Source organism: Periplaneta americana, chromosome 4, assembly GCF_040183065.1.
Source record: "Periplaneta americana isolate PAMFEO1 chromosome 4, P.americana_PAMFEO1_priV1, whole genome shotgun sequence".
NCBI classification, from domain to species: domain Eukaryota; kingdom Metazoa; phylum Arthropoda; class Insecta; order Blattodea; family Blattidae; genus Periplaneta; species Periplaneta americana.
The window spans coordinates 176,323,518-176,344,762 of record NC_091120.1 but is presented as its reverse complement, the minus strand read 5'-3'; the positions used below and the strand labels follow the sequence as shown (position 1 = coordinate 176,344,762).

The 21,245-nt window shown below is 36.5% G+C and overlaps 1 protein-coding gene across 1 annotated transcript in view; it reads left to right on the top strand.

Moving 5' to 3' along the window:
- The window catches only part of LOC138698460 (lipase 3-like), a 68,270-nt gene that overhangs the window by 10,770 nt on the left and 36,255 nt on the right, over nucleotides 1-21,245 (top strand). Inside the window, exons 2-3 of the mRNA XM_069824403.1 lie at nucleotides 4,428-4,713; nucleotides 17,686-17,884. Of these exons, the coding sequence (XP_069680504.1) occupies nucleotides 4,621-4,713; nucleotides 17,686-17,884 (292 nt within the window). The 5' untranslated portion in view covers nucleotides 4,428-4,620. The remainder of the gene's footprint in view (nucleotides 1-4,427; nucleotides 4,714-17,685; nucleotides 17,885-21,245) is intronic.

Below are 21,245 nucleotides of genomic sequence, written 5' to 3'. Positions count from 1 at the left end.
CTTCACGTGTGCATTCATGGCAAAACAGTGGATATAAAAAAATGTGTAAAGTTGCTCAAGTATTGGGTCAAATTGATGGTGTGTTTGTGACATTCCTCTCTTTAAATATGCACATCTGACGTCCTGTGATGTGGAAAGATCGTTTTCACAGTATAAGTCGTTGTTCAGAGATAATGGAAATGCATTTGTGATGGAGAATTTGGAAAGAACCTTTGTTGTTCACTGCAATTCTCGGCCAACTACTAGCAACTGATACTCAAGTGTGATTGGTGAGTACCTAGTATCATTTTTTTTTCAAGCTAAGTAAGGTATTTTTGTCATATTTAAAAAATATTTTTTTTTTATTTTTGTCAAATATTTTCGTACTTTTTAGCACATAAAAATAAATATATTTAAATTTTTTAGCACATAAAAATCCGCTCCCTAGTGATTACACGCGACAGACAACCTATGAAGTAAGGAGACGGAGGAAAGGTACTTGGCATGAAAACTACAACCAGTGGTGGTTCCTGTACTAACATCTTGATCAATCTCGCGGATAAAAATCTCAAGCTTTGCTATATCAGTAATGTCACTGCTGTCATCAAGAGTCAGTGAATAATATACGATTTTTCTTGCTTCTTTTTTTTTTAACCTTCCTCTTGAATAAAATCAGGAATTTTCTGAATTTTTGTCTCGATACTTGATCGAGAAGTTCGTAGTTTTTCAAAATTAAAAACTTCTTATGGACAAGCTATTTAAACATTACCCTTATGAGAAATTCTGTTCTATTGAAAGGCTTCAGAGCACGAAATATTTCAAACCCCATTAGGTAAATGACTTCCTTACATTTATTTATCTCATCATCTGGCAATGATTTAAAACATGTCAATTCCTGGTGTTTAACAGTTCGTTGGCACATAATATTGAATCAGTTTTTATATAATATTATTAAATGAATAACTAATAAATAGTTACCTGATCTAAAGATTAAGAAGATTAAAATTGAGATAAAACCTAGTAATTTTATCCTTCTAGGGAGAAGATTTACATTAGATTTGAAATTACTTAGAATATCGGGTTAAACTTACTTCGCTTGTACACCTTGCATTTACGAATCTGTGACAAAGTTAGATTTGGTTAGTTTAGGCTTTTGTTGTGCCTTGCATATAGAATGAACTCCATCTCCACAAAAATCCCTTATGAATTCAAAGATTTTCACTAATGAAATCACCAGAAATACATGTAGGCTAATTTCTCCGGAAATCGTCGTAACACTTCTTTCCTTGGACAAAACCTATAAATTTATCATCTGATAGGTTTAAATTTAATAAACTTCTCATACATATATCCAGTGCTGTCATGGAGGCCACACGGGGCCATACAACGTATGGGAGTCTACAATTTTTTTTAATTAATCGTATGAGGAAAAAAAAAAAATTGTCTGTATGAAGCCATATGGCATATGGGTGCCTAAGATTTGTACGCGGAGGTCTGTACAGATCTTAGATCATCTCTTGCTGTTCCTAATGTATTTTGTTTGATGTTCATAAACAAAAATTGTCCACCTCTGCAGCACTGGAATCCAGAATATATAAAATAATGGTTGAAAAACAAGAGGTGCTGCAAATACCCCAAGGTTAATCGAGACAAGTGGGCATCTACGGTGGTGCTATACTGTATTTTATTTCATGGAGTGCAGTTTCACAGAAAGGACTTTGCCGAAGACCTTCTATTGCCCCCTACTAATTGGTTGTCATAAATAAATGTCTTCCTTGCGGTGACGGAAATCTTGTCTTCTCCTGTCAGTTACCAATCGCAACCCTTGTTCAGAAGAATTGACAGGCTCCCGTCAAATCCACGTGGAGGCAGAGTTGCTGCATCTTTTCCGAATTCCAAGAATCCCGTCAGTCTCACTGTCTCATTTCGAGGGTCACCAGGATTGTGGCAACTGTGCAATGTTGGGACGAAGGGACAAGATGGAATTGTCAGAGGTGTTTGTGTAGGAAGTCATAAATCATCTGTAAGTGAGTGTTCAATGGAGCAACCGAAATGCACTCCTTGAAATAAAATGGAGTATACATGGTGTATTATTTAAATGAAACTTCTTGTACAATTAAAATGTAAAGCAAAACAATTTCTCTACTTCTTTAATACAAAAAAGGATCATTAAATGACAGTCGGAGAGATAGAGAGAGGAGAGTAAAATATATTTCAAGGGAGAAAACAAGGGGTGGGGCGTATGGCCAAGAAAAGAATTGCCATGACAGTACTGTAGGCCTATATATCCCCAATACCATTACTGAATTTCGCTCGCACTTCTATGTATCATTAACCAGTAAGAAACAAGTTCATCACCATGACACTAAAGAAAAATGTTGTGAAACTTAGGCTTCCCGCATAACAGGTGTGAAGAACATGCTATAATTTCCCGTCTCTGATCATGACTGTCTAATTAGCTGAAGTTTCGTTATACTTGTTTTTTTTAAAGATGGGACATGGCAGTTAAGCGGCCGAGTTTGGAACTACAGTGCTATGTTGCCAATATGGACTACCATGCTGCCAGCAATTTACGTTAAGATGGCTGATGTTAAAACATTCATTGACAATTGACGCGAAGGTAAGAAAACAGTACAAAAATCGACAGAGAATCAAAGACGAAATATACCAATGCTAACATTGTGTGCACAATAAATGTCGCCAAGAGAGCTATTAAGCACTCGCCAAGTGAGAATGGTAAGTTTGGCAACTCAACCATTGTTACCATAGCAACAGGCCTACCACGTTACGTGACATTCATTTGTTTTTCCGATCGCAACGCTCCTGCTATGTCCCATCTTTCAAAAAAAAAAGAAGTATAGTTCTCATCAAGGTGTAATATAGCACATTACTACCACCGTAACACCACAGTCTAATATATAGTCACGAAGCTCAATACTTAGTAAATATGCATCCATAGATAGGTGCTAGCCACTAGGATCGCTAATATCGCCTCATTACAGACAATGCGAAATAGTACCGGCACAGTCTATTGTTCCTAGCACCCTCACGACTCAAGCTTCGTGACTGTATTTGGGCTATTCCGTCTCAAATCGACCGAAATATAGAGAAAATTGACCTTGCAATTTTTAAGTACAATGAAACTTTTTCTGTCCGTAGACAATTATGATACAATGTTTTGTGCAAGGTTTGAGGCATCAGAACTTCATAGTGTTTAAATTAAAAATATTTAAATTTATCGTATTTTCATAAAATTAGCAAATTTAAACTGTTGTAGCTCCGAAACCCTTTCACCCAATGATCAAAATCATGGTTTATTTTTGATGCTGAAAAGTTAAAATTTATATTGACATGTAAACAGTTTTTCTTACTTTTTATGGAAATGGAGAAATTTAGATTTTTCTTCATTAAGACGCCTTTGCCCACGAAAAAATATTTTTAAAATATATGGTTAGATTCCGCATTGAAAGTACAAATAAACACGTATTTTTTACTGGTGCAACGTTAATAAGAAAGTATTGAAAAATCAAATAAAGAAAATAAATAGTACGCGCGTGAGCTAACCAGCTGACTGTGAGGCGGGAGCTAGCCTAGGCAAGCAAGGCCAGGAGACATAAACACGTGATGTTTCGTCTAGTAGCGCATAGCTGGGCTAGCTTTATCACAGGTTTTCATAAACACAGGAGTAAAATGACGCCCAACGCTCGCTTATCTTCATCTCTCGGCCAGTGCGTGCTGTGTTGCGCCTTTCAAGTCTAGGCGTGTGAAAATAATTTATTTAATATCCCCGAAACTTATTGCCGTGACACTAAGCAAACAATGCCTAATCCCTCTTAATAATGTAAGTTTTTTTCTCAATATTTTTTTACATTTTTACAAATTGGCAAAAAGCCTAAAAGTAAGTAAAATCAGATTTTCTGTCTCTCTGTATACAATAAAAATAAGGATTATTTCTTATCATAACCTACCAAATGTCAGCTTCAAAATGGGCTCTCGTTCAATGTTCTGCAATAAATGGTTCCAGAGTTCTTAGCGCTGAAAGAGGCCTGTTTTTATAAAATACGCTAAATTTGTCGCTCAACAATACGAAAACCGTTTGACTTTCGATAGTATATTTTTGAAAACGCACATTCTTCAGCACCTTGTATAAATAGGGAAAAAATTAAGAGTATAAAAAATGCGAGTTTTTTTACTGATCGATTTCATATGGAATAGCCCATATACTAGACTGTGGTGCTAGTATATACAGTCGCGAAGCTCAATACGTAGTAAATATGCAAACATTAGATAGTTGCTCACCACTAGGATCGCTAATATCGTCTCATTACAGGCAATGCAAAATAATACTGGCACAGTCTATTGTTTCTAGCACCCTCAAAACTCAAGCTTCGTGACTGTATATAGTAGACTGTGGTAACACACTGTGACTAAACATGGCAACTGTGTAGTGTTCTCACAGCTACCCACGGCAAGACTTTGTCAAGGCGTATTGTTCATTGAGTGAAGCTGCATTATCCCCACTCCAGGGACCGAAGGTCCAAGAGCGGCAAGCCGTGAGTGTACTTAGATAACACGTCTCGTGCTCGGCTCGGGCTGGACAAAACTATCAGTTTGTGGGGGACTGCGGCTGAGGCGGAAGACATGTGCATCATCAGCAGTTTGGGACTCATCGCCTTCCTCGTTTTGTGGACCGACGCAGGCGCGGCCTACAATTCCGATGAACATCTCACCACGGTGAGTGAAATGAATTTAATGTCATCAGTAGAAACAGAATTTTCATGCACTATCAAATCGTAAAACATGCATGTATTCATGCACTGTAAAATTACCAAATATGTACAATGAAGGAAAAAAAGCTAATAATATGCACAATCAAAATTGAAACATTTTATTTTAAAACGGACAATGTATGTTAAAGGCTGGTCCACAATAAACCGAGAACGAGAACCAGAACGAGAAGGGGAAGCGGAGGACGTGAACGTGAAGATTTTTTATTCACAATAAACCGGGAAAGGAAACGACTATGCATATCGATAATAATGATATGTAAAGTCGATATTACGGATTCTGATCATTGACCAATGGCGTTCTCTCATAAGTACAAGTCAGTCAACATAGACACAGGCTAACCAGCATCAAAATTTGTGACACAGAATATTTAAGAATTCAGTTCACGTGGTAATCTGGTCACATATACATGTAGCATATATTAAAGTGATTCTACTGAATTTCTGAGTTAAAAACGATGGATGAAGAAGAAATTATGTCACGATTTCCTTGCTACAAAATATACGACGACCAAATAGATTTATGTTGACAACAGAGTGAATCTAAAAGGCTCATTCACAATGAAAATTAAACATAATGTAAGCGTTAACTTAAATATGTAAACGTTACGGTAAAATCAAGAAGTCATACCATCATTCATGATGGGAACATAAACATAACCGCAAAGATACTTGGTAACCATGGAAACATAACAACGACGCCATTTCCTCATATTCTGTCGTATACTTCAGCGCTCCACGATTGTGTTCTGTTTGCAAATCACGTAAGCATAAGCATGAAAGTTTGGAGTTTGCAAACTTTGATGTTAACGTCTTACGGTAATGTTAATGTCAGTGTTTATGTGAATCATTGTGAATGATCCTATTTGGTAATCTGGCCGCAAACTTCTGTTTATGTTACGATTATGTTTAATTTTCATTGTGAATGGGAGGCTGTGATCGGAAACGAAATCGGCAAAGTTGAATATTTGCCAACTTTCACGTTCCCGGGCTCCGGCAAGTTTTTCGTTAATTATGAATGCTCACATTTAAATAGGCCTATATACATTTTAGCAATTTTTCCATTGTCGTTTCCGTTCCTGGTTTATTGTGAACCAGACCTAAGAGTCTTTCCAAATTTTCAGCAGTCAAATTAATGCGTGTATCTGTCAAAAATGTTGTAAATAGAAAGTGACCTTTTCACTTCAGAAGAAGTGACGGGTGCAAATTTAAATGATGAAATTTGAAACAAAACGAGGCCAAATTCTGTGTCTTCAACATTTTTATCACAAATTAGTATTTTTACTGAACATGTAAGTTCATAATCGCGATTTCCATTAATGGATTTGTCCTGTTTGTCTTTAGCTGATGTACCCACGTCGACATAGATAGATCCTAAAGACTTTACAGGATATCATTATTATTATTATTATTATTATTATTATTATTATTACTTGATTATTTAACGACGCTGTATCAACTACGAGGTTATTTAGCGTCGATGGGATTGGTCGATGGGATTGGTCGATGGGATTGGTAATAGCGAGATGATATTTGGCGATATGAGGCCGAGGATTCGCCATAGATTACCTGACATTTGCCCTATGGTTGGGGAAAACCTCGGAAAAAAACCCAACCAGGTAATCAGCTCAAGCGGGAATCGAACCCGAGCCCGAACGCAACTCCGGATCGGCAGGCAAGCGCCTTAGCCGACTGAGCTACGCCGGTGGCTAACATTCTTATTGAATTTGGTATTCCCAAGAAACCGAGAGGTAAATTAGTTTGACATTTTTATTAGTTATTACTCTCTTCTGCAGGATCACAATAATTATATGAAACATTGTGTGGGTATTGTTACATGGGCCTACGCCAATTTACTTTAGAATATGTCCGTAATTCTTTGGCCCATCCTAAACATTGTCTGGGCTTCCCTTAGAGTATTCTCTAAGTATTGATGGAAATTTAGGTAGAGGGGAAAACTTTTCGGTCACACAAATGGATTTTACTACCACTACCATTACCATTACAACTTCGTAGGTTCAAAAGCACAAACTTGTAAACCACATTCAATAAAATGTTTCCTTGTCATAAAGTAGGCTATATATAGTCTAGCATTCACAGCAGTTTCAAAACCTGCTTCTCCTCCTTGTGATTATTTTTGGAACTCCATATAACTCAATCAACCAAAACTAGTTATGGAAACGATCACATGTAGAGCAGAGACTGTGCAGACTTCTTCGTCAAATTTTCAGAGATAAACGTTTGATAAAATTGCACTTTTTGTTTTGAATGTCAGAATGAATAATGACCAGAAATTCTTCCAAGACGTTTCATGTTATTATTAGGGACCGGATTTTTATGTAATTACATATTATATTCCTTTCAACCTAATCGTATATAAATAACAATCTTCGCGAATCTTGTAATTACCATTAATATATTAAAATTGTATACTACATATTTTTACATATTTACCCCACATTGCGTATTATGGCTTGGTATTACATACATCTACATATTTAAGGGGTTTATTCATTTTTACTTTTCTAAAAGGGAGAGAAAAAACTTCTGTTGGGGAAGTTTATAATTTGAAATACACAGATTTAAAAAGCCTTTTTACCTACCCAAGAAAATATATATTTCGGAACGAAACATAACGTCCTTAGTTCCAGGAAGTAATAGAGGCTCTCATCCCATACCGCCTACTGTAAATATGAGTGAACAAAATACAACCTTCTCATACAACTACCTTGTAATGTAAAAATCACTCAGAAAGTAGCGTTGTCTTCATGCGGTGGAGTGGGTCGAGGACGACATGATTTGTCTCGAACTATAATTGTTCTGCACACGTCTTAACAACCTGTTCCCATGCAATTGCAACTTTACCCACCCTCTTCCTAATCTTTCCATGGAAAACCCGTGTCAAGTCTGACATGAGCCGCTATAAAGTAACCGACTTTCGAAAAGAAGCTGGAGTAAAGGAACAAACTGGAAAGATGTTGAAAGATTAAAATAAATAGCTTTTCAGGTTATTGCTTGACCTCTTTACTTTAAATTTAGTAGACCTATGCGGAAATGGGATTTTCCGAGGAATTAGAAACTATGGTTCTCGGCTGGAATAATCTTACCCTTCTGAGTGAGACAGGAATGTCACTTTTCAAACAACAGTTTGTAAATACCTATGGTTTGAGCTTTTAGTAGGTACTTTGTTTCTTACAGGGAGCAGCTAAAATGCATGTGTCCCACATCTCTTATTTTCTCCTAATCCAGTAAAGCGAAACAGTGCTTGCAGTACTGTTGTGTCATTCATTTTACTCAGTTCTCTAGTTTTAGTACTTACAGCATAAAGTGCAAGTGAGTTTATCTCCTGCTTGTACTAACTAAAGTGGCCCCTGTATCTTCAATCCTAACGACAAAAATAAAATTATGGATTGCGATGGACGAAGCTTTCACTACAGATGGAGAAATAGTATTGTGTCAAGTGTGCAGTAAAAAAGTCGGGTGCTCTATGAAATCACAACTGAAGAGTCTTACCTATCCTATACCTACCACGTATTGATATTAAATATTTTCATGATTTTACATATTTTGGTACATATTCAGCTTATTTTTCTTACATAAATATGTACATATTTCACACCTTGATATTACATAAAAATCCGGTCCCTAGTTATTATGATAGATCTCGGAAATTGGACGAGAGCCGTGTTCAGTTTGTTCATAGCTTGGAAGAAAAATATTTGCTTTATACCTAAGTAAATTGGCTTTGAAATATTTCAGACAATCTCCTATTCGCATAGTATTTCAATTTCTTATAAAATTATTACATCTGACCTTACATCGTTGTCGAAATTGCTTTGCTGTCCTCCATGAACCTCGGTTGCATAAAAAAATTGCGAAGTGTTCATGTGAGCTACAAGTTAGTTACATTTTAAATATAAATGTATGGTACGTATAACATTATTCACACCTTAAAATTAGTTTCTTCATGCTTTGATCTCGGCAAAGTTATCTGTTACTTCTTACAAGTCCCGCTTACTAGCCAAGGATTGCTCGATGAATATAAGTGCTAAACCTTTCCATATTACTTTATAGTAAAATACTGACGTAATTCTCGTTATTACCAGTAACACAGATAGCTTACCAGAGTCTATTTTATAAATGAGATTCTATGCAATAAGCGTAATTTTTCACTGATCTCTATACACTGATACCACTTAATGACAATTGTAAATAATACGTTATATTACTCGCTATTGACTAGAAAGCACCATTAAACAGTTTCCCCTTAATATGAATTATGCATGAAAATGGGTGTTGACGGACGTATTAATATTTCACATTCGATATCTCTCCTCATCTCCAATATATTTCCCCTTTAATGGGTTTAGACCTTTTATCCTATTACAGACTTCACGAAAATTCATTCTCTCATTTAGAAAGATGAAATGGAACATTTTTTCCAACCTCGAGTTTCTGTTGTCATATTATTCTGGAAGATCTCTCTGCTATCTTATTTAAATTCGTGTGTACATCAATACTACAACATGTCCCAAAATGATTCCTACGATTTTATATTGCAGAAAGTATGTAAGCTCTAGAGACGCAGTCTCAATCTGTGGTCTCAATAGACAGCTAATATCTCGTATTTTATTAAGGTTACGGCTACTATATGCGCATGCGTTTGCTATTGTTGAAAAAATTTCGTTCTTAGAAAATGGCGCTATCGAAACTTCAAAGAGTTTTTTGTGTCCTGAATTTCGCAGGACATCATTCTGTTGTGACTGGAGAGAAAGGAAGATGAGTTTATTTTCCAGCAACATGGTGCACCGCCTCACTTACACCGTCATGTGCTTAAGTACCTCAACGAGCATCTCTTGGATTGGCCAAAGACCAAAACTTGACGAGGTGGTCTCCCTTTTCACCTGACTTAAGTTCCTCCTGTGATTTTTTCCTGTGAGGGTATGTAAAGGACAATGTTTACGTTCCTCCTTTTACCAATAACTGCACGAGCTGCGGCGTCGCATCACAGCTGTGGTGCAGGGCAATAGATCGTGACACGCTGTGCAGAGCGTAGGAGGAATTTTATTGGAATATCGCTTAGATGTGTGCCGTGTGACCAGAGGTTCATATATATATATATATATATATATATATATATATATATATATATATATATATTTCCAAGAAATAGTCTGCCCAGGCATCCTAGGTTGCCAAAAACACAGAATAATACACATACAAGAATAGCCTAATAACTAATTACAGTAAATAGATGAGTCAAATTAAATATGAACTTAAGAGCTTAAATTTCAGAAATAATGTACATTGTACTTTATATTTATAACAATCATACACTAACGAATAGAAAAGGGGGGGGGGGGAATTATGATATTCAGTATAAATGATTTTTCAGAATGCTTGAAGTGATTAATTACTTTAGGTATGATATCATGGATTCCAAATGTTTTTAGAGTGTTAACAGTTGATTGTGGGATGGTGCCCCTCACTCCGATCATTAAACGATGCACTGCCCAGGTGCCTTCCATATGATATTTTTTGTATCGAACAAAACTTAAAAATAGATTACCTGTCAATTGGCACTTATTGCGTTGCTGTAGCATTGATAGTTATAGAGATAAAGTATTGTAAAATAGGAGCTATCATTTTGGAACACGGTGTATTTCTGATATTCGAAATACATTTCAGCTTCTTTTAACTTTCCCATTACCATGAGGTGTAGGAGAAAATATTGTGATGCGGCAAAGAAATTTACTTAAACATTTTCGCTTAAATACACATTTTCATCATCATCATCATCATCATCATCATCATCATCATCATCATCATCATCATCATCATCATCATCATCATCATCATCATCTCTATCCGTCAAGTAATAGGCTAGTGGCCTGTTACGGTCTCCCGTCATCTTCTGAATGGTCGACCCACAGATCTTCTTCTTGGGAGAATCTTTTTTTATATCCTGGAGTATATTTGAATATCCCTAATTCTGGAAAAGTAATTTCCGGTTACTATAAAATTTGTTTATGAAAATATGTTGAACGACGATAATAATAATAATAATAATAATAATAATAATAATAATAATAATAATAATAATAATAATTTGCTAACTGATATTAGGCAAAAATACTGTCAAATGCACTGTTAATTCCGTCTTATTATTTATAGGTAATATGTACTTATATCCATTACTGTTCGATCTCAATACTTGAAAAATGTGAACTGAACTGAAAAAAAAAATGTGAATCGTACTTACTTACTTATGGCTTTTAGAGAACCCAGAGGTTCATTGCCGTCCTCACATAAGCCCGCCATCATTCCCATATTTTCCTAAGCATCTTATTGTCAAACTCTGTTCCTCTCTCAAAGTGAGAGTCCATGTTTTACAACCATACAGAAGAGCCGGTAATATAACTATTTTATAAATTCAAACTTTCAGCTATTCTGAGAGCAGACTGGATCACAAAAGCTTCTAAACCGAATAATAACAGGCATTTCCCATACTTATTCTGTGTTTAACTTCCTCCCGAGTGGCATTTATATTTGTTACTGTTGCTCCCAGGTATTTGAATATTTCCACATCTTCAAAGGCAAAATCTCCAATTTTTATATTTCCATTTCGTACAATATTCTGGTCACGAGACATAATCATATATTTTGTCTTTTCGGGATTTACTTCCAAATCTATCTCCTTACTTGCTTCAAGTAAAATTCCCGTATTTTCCCTAATAGTTTTTGTGAATTTTCTCCTAACATATTCACGTCATCCGCATAGACAAGAAGCTGATGTAACCCTTTCAATTTCAAACCCTTCCTGTTTTTCTGGATGTTCCTAATGGCATACTCTAGAGCAAAGTTAAAAAGTAAAGGTGATAGTGCATCTTCTTGCTTTAGCCCGAAGTGAATTGTAAAACCGTGAGACAGAAACTGGCCTATATGGACTCTGCTGTACGTTTCACTGAAACACATTTTAATTTATCGAACTAGTTTCTTGGGAATAACCTCGAGACACGAGCAAATATAAATACATCACAAAGCTTTTAAAAGACTAGATTTCTGTAGAGCACAACGCTTTTCCTTTCTGTAAAGCCATTATGTTGTTCTGGTGGTGAAAATTCGCACCTGAAAAGGCGATCTAATCTCCTGCTCTCGTTTGTATGAGAACTTTGCACTGGGAAGTATGGAAGCGAGTTTCAAAGTTTCCTCTCAAGTTGGAATCGCACTCTATCCGTCTTTCCCCGAGGGAAGTAGACCCCACTAATCATTTCACAGGAGGATGAGTGGGCCCCAGAGACGTTTTGAAGTTAAGGCGAGGAGAAACTGCTTTTATCCGCCCGAGATCAATGCCCTTGCTGGCAGGCGCTCTGCGAACGAATTGATCTGGCTCCCAGAACCAAATTTTAAACAATGATTTTCCTTTATTTCTGTTCAATTTTCATTATAAGTATTACACCCCCGCTGTGACCCGATAGTAGTTTCTGCCTACAAACCCAGACGAGCAGAGTTCTAATTTCAGCAGAAAATCGAGGTAGCTCTTTCCCATGTGGCCACATGACGGAGAGACGTCTACAGTCTATTTATATTTGCGTTTCAATATATAAAATCTATTTTTGATCTAGAATTACGTCAGTTTTCTCACTAGATAAGGCGAGGTGTTATTTGGTAATTCATCGTCACATAAAAATGCTCTATCCAGTCATTTGAAGATTATGTGATGATATATGATATATGATAGATATGATATATGATATATATGATATGATATGATATATGATATGATATATGATATGATATGATATGATATGATATGATATGATATATGATAGATATGATATGATATGATATATGATGTGATATGATATGATATGGCATATGATATGATATATGATATGATATGATATATGGCATATGATATGATATGATATATGATATGATATGATATGATATATAATATTATTATATGTATGATAGATATAATATATGATATATATGATATGATATATGATAGATATGATATGATATGATATGATATGATATGATATGATATGATATGATATGATATGATATGACATGATATATGATAGATATGATATGATATAAATGATATTATATATGATATGATTTGACATATGATATGAAATGATATATGATATATATATATATATATTTTTTTTTTTGTATTTATTTATTTCCCCCTTTTATTCAGTATGCTCCATTGCAGTAATGCAATACTACACACATTTGTTGCTACACTGTTTTTACATTCTGTCTGAACTTAAAAAAAAAACTAATAGTAAACTATTTGTAACAATAGTAGTGCTTTGACTATTTACAATATTTACAAGGATGTAAAGTCAACTGACTGAATAGAGTTTATGAATTACTTATAATTATTTTAACGTATATGACTTGAATACTAATATTAGTAGTAATACTAATACTAATTTTAACTGGAGTAGTATTTTCACTATTTACAATAATTACACTACCGTGAAGTCTATTGACTTAATAAAGGTCGTGAATTGCTTAGAGTTATTTTAACATATCTAACTTGAATACTAATACTAAATGATATGATTTATGATATGAAATGATTTATGATATGATATGATATGATATGATATATTATATGATATGATATGATATAATATGATATGATATGATATATGATATATGATATGACATGAGATGATATGATATATAATTCATGAGATCTAACCTAAAAATTTATTGTGTTTGACCACATAAAATAATTAGTACGAACTCCAAAAATCGAATAGCATTTTAAAAGCATGCTGTTTATTCATTAATAATATTGTTACTGTATTATTTATTAATATTATTAATTATTCATTAAGTTCAAATTTTAATTAACACTCGCTTGTAAATTTCGTTTCATGAACCTTGTCTGCTTTTTCATAGGCAAACATTTCTGTAAACGTAAGAGCTAGAAAGTAACTGCCAGTTTGAGTACTTAGCAGTACCGGTAGCGAATTTCGAAACAAAGATGGCAAAACACAATTCAAACTGACAACTAGAAAATCATTATAATGCATTATCATATACGAGGCGCTCAACACACAAATAGCCCAATCCACAAATTTATATTTCCACTTTACCTCTTTGTAACAGTGCCGAAATGCTATACACAAAAGAAAACTGTGCTGAAATCTCATGTAAAAACTGGGAATGATGATCTCGGAGCGGATTCCTATGTAATTAAATATTCTTTTTGCGTGTGATAAAATACAATTAACAAAGTTAAAAATTCCGAACATGAAGTTTCAAGTTTAAAACCCGAATTTTATTTCACATAAAAACACATATTTTCACAAAAAAAAAAATGTAAAATACATATTTTTAGGAAATCTATTATAAACACATAAATCTTGGAGTTTTTTACTTAAATAATGTTTTACAAGAACTTTTAAATATTTTAAAACTAAATCACCTGTATCACTCAGAAGTACGTTATCTTTTTTTTTTTTTTTTTTTTAAGAATTCTTGGTTACTTCGTGTTTCTAATTGCTGTGTGGTGTATCCGTGATCCATTTTCGCAATAGTATCGTCTCTAGTTCTGAGAACTGCTAGGCAGCATATCAATGTTATTATTAGAGAATAAATTAACATGGACAAGGAGGAGAGATCTTGTAACACAAAATTCCAGAATGTGTTTGGGAAGAACAGTGGATATAAAAAAAAATGTGTAAAGTTGCTCAAGTATTGGAGGATGTGCCAGTAGGTGAAATTGACAGTGTAGGCGTTTGTGACATTCCTCTCTTTAAATATGCACGTCTGATGTGGAAAGATCGTTTTCACAGTATAAGTCGTTGTTCAGAGATAATCGGCATGCATTTGTAATGGAGAATTTGGAGATGACTTTTGTTGTTCACTGCAATTCTCGGCCAACTACTAGCAACTGATACTCAAGTGTGGTTGGTGAGTAGCTAGTAACTTTTTTTTTTCAAGCTGAGTAAGGTATTTTTGTCATATTAAATTTTTTTTTTTTAATTTTTAGCAAATATTTTCGTACTTTTTACCACATAAAAATAAATATATTTAAATTTTTTAGCACATAAAAATCCGCTCCCTAATGATGATTAAGCCAATTTACTCTTTGAAGAGAACAATATGAGGAGCTCTTTAAAGCAATAAACTCCAAATTGAAATTTTATGTGTTGGTCATTTATGCGCTGAGCGCCTCATATATAATAATAGCGGCAAGAATGATTAGATTTCACCCTTAGGGTATAAAGTAAGAAGACCTAGATTATATAAAGAGTAATGGAATTGGGATAAATAAATTTGCGGTCAGATTTAAGTGTGTATTTAACAACGCTCTTACTGTAGCCTGTATAGCCAAAACATTTGCCCTTACCTCCATCCAAGCGATCGCTACGTATCAGACTTGTGACTTGCAATTTCCTGTGCTTCGCACACATTGGACCGACCGAATATTGCAACGTAGATGAACGCAGGGAACTGTAGTCATGCGATTCCCTGGTATTAGGCGTGAGTCATGAGAAACGCATTGTTAGCGAAACTACTACACACAACGACGCAATGTAACTAATCAATCAATCAATCAATCAATCAATCAATCAATCAATCAATCAATCAATCAATCAATCCACCCACTCATCAATAAACCAGAACACCCACCCACTAAGCAACTAGTCCATCCACTCATTAAGCAACTAGTCCACTCACTCATTAAGCGACCAGTCTACCCACTCATTAAGCAACTAGTCCACCCACTCATTAAGCAACTAGTCCATAAACTCATTAAGCAACTAGTCCATCCACTCATTAAGCAACTAGTCCACTCATTAAGCGACCAGTCCACCCACTCATTACGCAACTAGTCCACCAACTCATTAAGCAACTAGTCTACCCACTCATTAAGCAACCAGTCCACCCACTCATTAAGCAACTAGTCTACCCACTCATTAAGCGACCAGTCCATCCACTCATTAAGCAACCAGTCCACCCACTCATTAACCAACTAGTACACCCACTCATTAAGCAACTAGTCCACCCACTCATTAAGCAACTAGTCCACCCACTCATTAAGCAACTAGTCCACCCACTCATTAAGCGACCAGTCCACCCACTCATTAAGCAACCAGTCCACCCACTCATTAAGCGACTAGTCAACCCTCTCATTAAGCGACTAGTCCACCCACTCATTAAGCAACTAGTCCACCCACTCATTAAGCGACCAGTCCATCCACTCATTAAGCAACCAGTCCACCCACTCATTAAACAACTAATCCACCCACTCATTAAGCGACCAGTCCATCCACTCATTAAGCGACCAGTCCATCCACTCATTAAGCAACCAGTCTACCCACTCATTAAGCAACCAGTCTACCCGCTCATTAAGTAACCAGTCCACCCACTCATTAAGCAACCAGTCTAGCCACTCATTAAGCAACTAGTCCGTCCACTCATTAAGCAACTAGTCCACCCACCCATTAAGCAACGAGTCTAGCCACTCATTAAGCAACCAGTCCACCCACTCATTAAGCAACGAGTCTAGCCACTCATTAAGCAACCAGTCCACCCACTCATTAAGCAACCAGTCCATCCACTCATTAAGCAACCAGTCCACCCACTCATTAAGCAACGAGTCTAGCCATTCATTAAGCAACCAGTCTAGCCACTCATTAAGCAACCAGTCCACTCACTCATTAAGCAACTAGTCCACCCACTCATTAAGCAACCAGTCCACCCACTCATTAAGCAACCAGTCCACCCACTCATTAAGCAACTAGTCCACCCACTCATTAAGCAACCAGTCTAGCCACTCATTAAGCAACTAGTCCACCCACTCATTAAGCAACTAGTCTACCCACTCATTAAGCAACTAGTCCACCCAGTCATTAAGCAACCAGTCTAGCCACTTATTAAGCGACCAGTCCACCCAGTCATTAAGCAATCAGTCTATCCATTCATTAAGCACTAGTCCACCCACTCATTAAGCAACGAGTCTAGCCACTCATTAAGCAACCAGTCCACCCACTCATTAAGCAACCAGTGCACGCACTCATTAAGTAACCAATCCACCCACTCATTAAGCAACTAGTCCACCCACTCATTAAGCAATAAGTCTACCCACTCATTAAGCAACAGTCTAGCCACTCATTAAGCAACCAGTCTACCCACTCATTAAGCAACCAGTCTACCCACTCATTAAGCAACTAGTCCACCCACTCATTAAGGAACCAGCCTAGCCACTCATTAAGCAACCAGTCCACCCACTCATTAAGCTACCAGTCTACCCGCTCATTAAGCAACCAGTCTACCCATTCACCAATCAACCAATCTATATGTCCATCAATCAGTAAATTCGCCCATCAATCAATCAATTCATGCACTAATTCAGACACTCACCAATCCGTCATCCTATCAGTCTGTTCACGGTAAATCTCTCTATTTTGTCCAAAACCGCAGGGGCGTATTTTGCGGGCTACCGGGGCTACCGGCGGTAGCCCAAGGAAATTACAAAAGAAAAAGTTTATAATATAACATAATGTAATAATGTTGTATTATTAGTTTTACCATAGTAATTAAAATTAAAGTAATTGTTAGATATATTTTGTGTAATAATAGGGTCAGCGGTAGCCCAAACCCTTTAACCAGTATACGCCTCTGCCAAAACGAACGGTCACATACCGAACCCCAGCAATGTGCTTCATGATTCTGCAATAGGCCGCACACTTTCATATAACGGTGGAATGGAAACGATGGAATTATGGCAGGGGTATGGATGAGAGTTCTCCCAGAAATAACACCCCCAATTACGTCTCTGTGCATCACGATTTTCAGTGTCCGTGCCAGGATTTAAATCAGATATTTTGTTTTCTATAAAACATCCATACTGATCATAAATAAATTGTATTTCAAACAGCCGCAACTGATCCGGAAGTACGGGTACCCCGCTGAGTCTCACACCATACAAACTGAGGACGGCTATCTCCTAACACTGCACCGTATTCCCCATGGCAGATCGTCCGCATACAACGCTTCCAAGATACCCGTGTTCCTCCAGCACGGCCTCTTGAGTACCAGCGCCACCTGGGTCCTCACCGGGCTCAACAAAAGCTTACGTAAGTATCGGGAAATCTTTGGAATCCAGTTAATGCAATTCTTTATTCAGATTCTATGTCACAATGGATAACAAACATACATTTCATTTTCCGTCAAACAGATTCTTTCAGTGTAAAAATAATCCCGTAACATGTATATAAGAACTTTTATGATTAAAATTGAAATAAATAGTACCGTAGAAGTGGGTAAAGTCAATCAGTGGGTATATAATCGATGATTTGCAATTTTTATTGGAAATTATATATTCTCTCTGTTACTTGTTAAAATTTTGTTATGCTGACTTCATTGCCTGACATTGCAAATGTAAGCGAGAGGGACAACAAAAAGCCTGCGCATGCCAACAATGGGAACACTGTGTAATAATTACTGCTGAAGTGAAAATTGTTTGCTCAACTTTTTCTCTTAAACAAAAACAAGGTCATACAAATTCTAAATTATCGTCAGCAGTGAAAGGAGACAGGAAGTATACGCAAGTACTTTTCGTTGAAATTGTATCGTGAAATAATAGTTTTGCAGTTCTTAAAATGTTAATTTGAAACTTATTATTTTAAGAAAACTTGTACCTTTGTAGGGTTAAGTCGATCATGCAATCGACCTACTCGAAGCAGATAGGACCAGCGGGAAAAATAAATTGTTCACCGAAATACTTCCAACTAACACTTATAAACAGAAAAGTGCCATAGTATAGCTTATATTGATGGGATAGTTGGGCAAGAGGAAGGTGAAATTATGGTGAATTTCTTGCGTAAGAGAAGCACTGCCAAAGGTATGTATTTTGTATACCCTTCTGTAGCTGACGATGGGAACAACGTAGTTTCTAAAGTGACATGAGGAGGGGAAGATTTCGAATAATATCTTACATAAACTTAAGCAATGTTGAATAGCATTTTAGATTATAATTGAAGTGTGGTATTTCAATGTAAATTTTGAATTCTTAAATCTTTGTTTGTTGGTATGTGAAGTATTAAAATGTGTTTTTATGGTTTATAATTTGGCAATCATATTCACTTTTGTACAGTGGAGACCTATAGGCCTAATTGTATCGAATTGTATGATCACAGTAACAAAAGATACACTATATAATTCTGTAGGCATATATTGTGGATTATTATTGTTTTTACACCCCTTATAACAAATAAAATATATGTAATACACTTAATTTCTTTTTTAAAAACATAAACAGTGATCGAATTTACTCCGCAATATTTTAAAATCGATATTAAACTAAAAATTCAATGGTGATCGACTTTACCCTAGTTAAGGAGGTAACTTCGATCACAAGTAAAATAAAAAAAATCTGTTTTTGATAGATTGTAATTCACTTCCTGTAATGTGTCTTCATAAGTGAAGGATATGACGACAAAATTATATTTTCTGAGGAAATTCGCTCCATTGCATAACCTCAATATCATAAAAAAATTGCAAAATTTTGATCAACTTTACCCTCTTCTACAGTAGGCCCGATATTACGATACAAGATTGAGAACTTCTTAAACTCTCTGCTCGTTTTTCAGTTTCCGAGATTTTGTAATGCAATTCACAAGCGTGTATTGTACAGTATTTTTTTTTGCACGATAGTAGGCCTATATATTGAAAATAATATGCACTTGTCGACAAGTGATCGCACCCACACACAGTTCTACATAAGGATCTGCAGCGTAGTGAAGCTATGCACTTGTCGACAGGTGATCGCACCCACACACAGTTCTACATAAGGATCTGCAGCGTAGTAAAGCTATGCACTTGTCAACAAGTGATCGCACCCACATACAGTTCTACATAAGGATCTGCAGCGTAGTGAAGCTATGCACTTGTCGACAAGTGATCGCACCCACACACAGTTCTACATAAGGATCTGCAGCGTAGTGAAGCTATGCACTTGTCGACAGGTGATCGCACCCACACACAGTTCTACATAAGGATCTGCAGCGTAGTGAAGCTATGCACTTGTCGACAGGTGATCGCACCCACACACAGTTCTACATAAGGATCTGCAGCGTAGTAAAGCTATGCACTTGTCAACAAGTGATCGCACCCACACACAGTTCTACATAAGGATCTGCAGCGTAGTGAAGCTATGCACTTGTCGACAGGTGATCGCACCCACACACAGTTCTACATAAGGATCTGCAGCGTAGTAAAGCTATGCACTTGTCGACAAGTGATCGCACCCACACACAGTTCTACATAAGGATCTGCAGCGTAGTGAAGCTATGCACTTGTCGACAGGTGATCGCACCCACACACAGTTCTACATAAGGATCTGCAGCGTAGTGAAGCTATGCACTTGTCGACAAGTGATCGCACCCACACACAGTTCTACATAAGGATCTGCAGCGTAGTGAAGCTATGCACTTGTCGACAGGTGATCGCACCCACACACAGTTCTACATAAGGATCTGCAGCGTAGTAAAGCTATGCACTTGTCGACAAGTGATCGCACCCACACACAGTTCTACATAAGGATCTGCAGCGTAGTGAAGCTATGCACTTGTCGACAGGTGATCGCACCCACACACAGTTCTACATAAGGATCTGCAGCGTAGTAAAGCTATGCACTTGTCGACAGGTGATCGCACCCACACACAGTTCTACATAAGGATCTGCAGCGTAGTGAAGCTATGCACTTGTCAAGTGATCGCACCCACACACAGTTCTACATAAGGATCTGCAGCGTAGTGAAGCTATGCACTTGTCGACAAGTGATCGCACCCACACACAGTTCTACATAAGGATCTGCAGCGTAGTGAAGCTATGCACTTGTCAACAAGTGATCGCACCCACACACAGTTCTACCACAGTCTACTATATACAGTCGCGAAGCTTGAGGTGTTTTTTTGCAAATCTCGTGATAAAGCGCTCCAAGCGGTTAGCAACTAGAAATAATAGACTGTCCATGGTCGACTTTGGACTGTGTCGTATTTCTATCGAGTGCTAGCTCGTTGCGTATTTCACATTGATGCTTGTGAAATGTTCGTTATTGGTTATAATGAAAATGTTAATGGCTAAAATATAATAATTGGAATAATAATATGGTACAAGGAGGAGACGTTTGTAGTGCTATAAATTGTAGCAACAGTAAGAGAAAGAGACCAGTTATCCTTTTTTCCGAAAGATTCAGAAAGGTTCCTGGGTTTCCACAAGAATGCTGTGCAGAAACAAAACTGTTAATTTGAAGTTCTTTGTGACTGTTAGAATATATTATATCATTAAATTTCACAATGAAACGTTTCAGTCTAACTGAAAGGACATTAGATACCGGTTAAAGTTCTGTCACTTAGGCTGTTAAATTTCCAGAGAAATAAAGATTAGGTCTACTTTTTTTTTCAGAGGATATATTTTTAATTGTAGCTATTAATT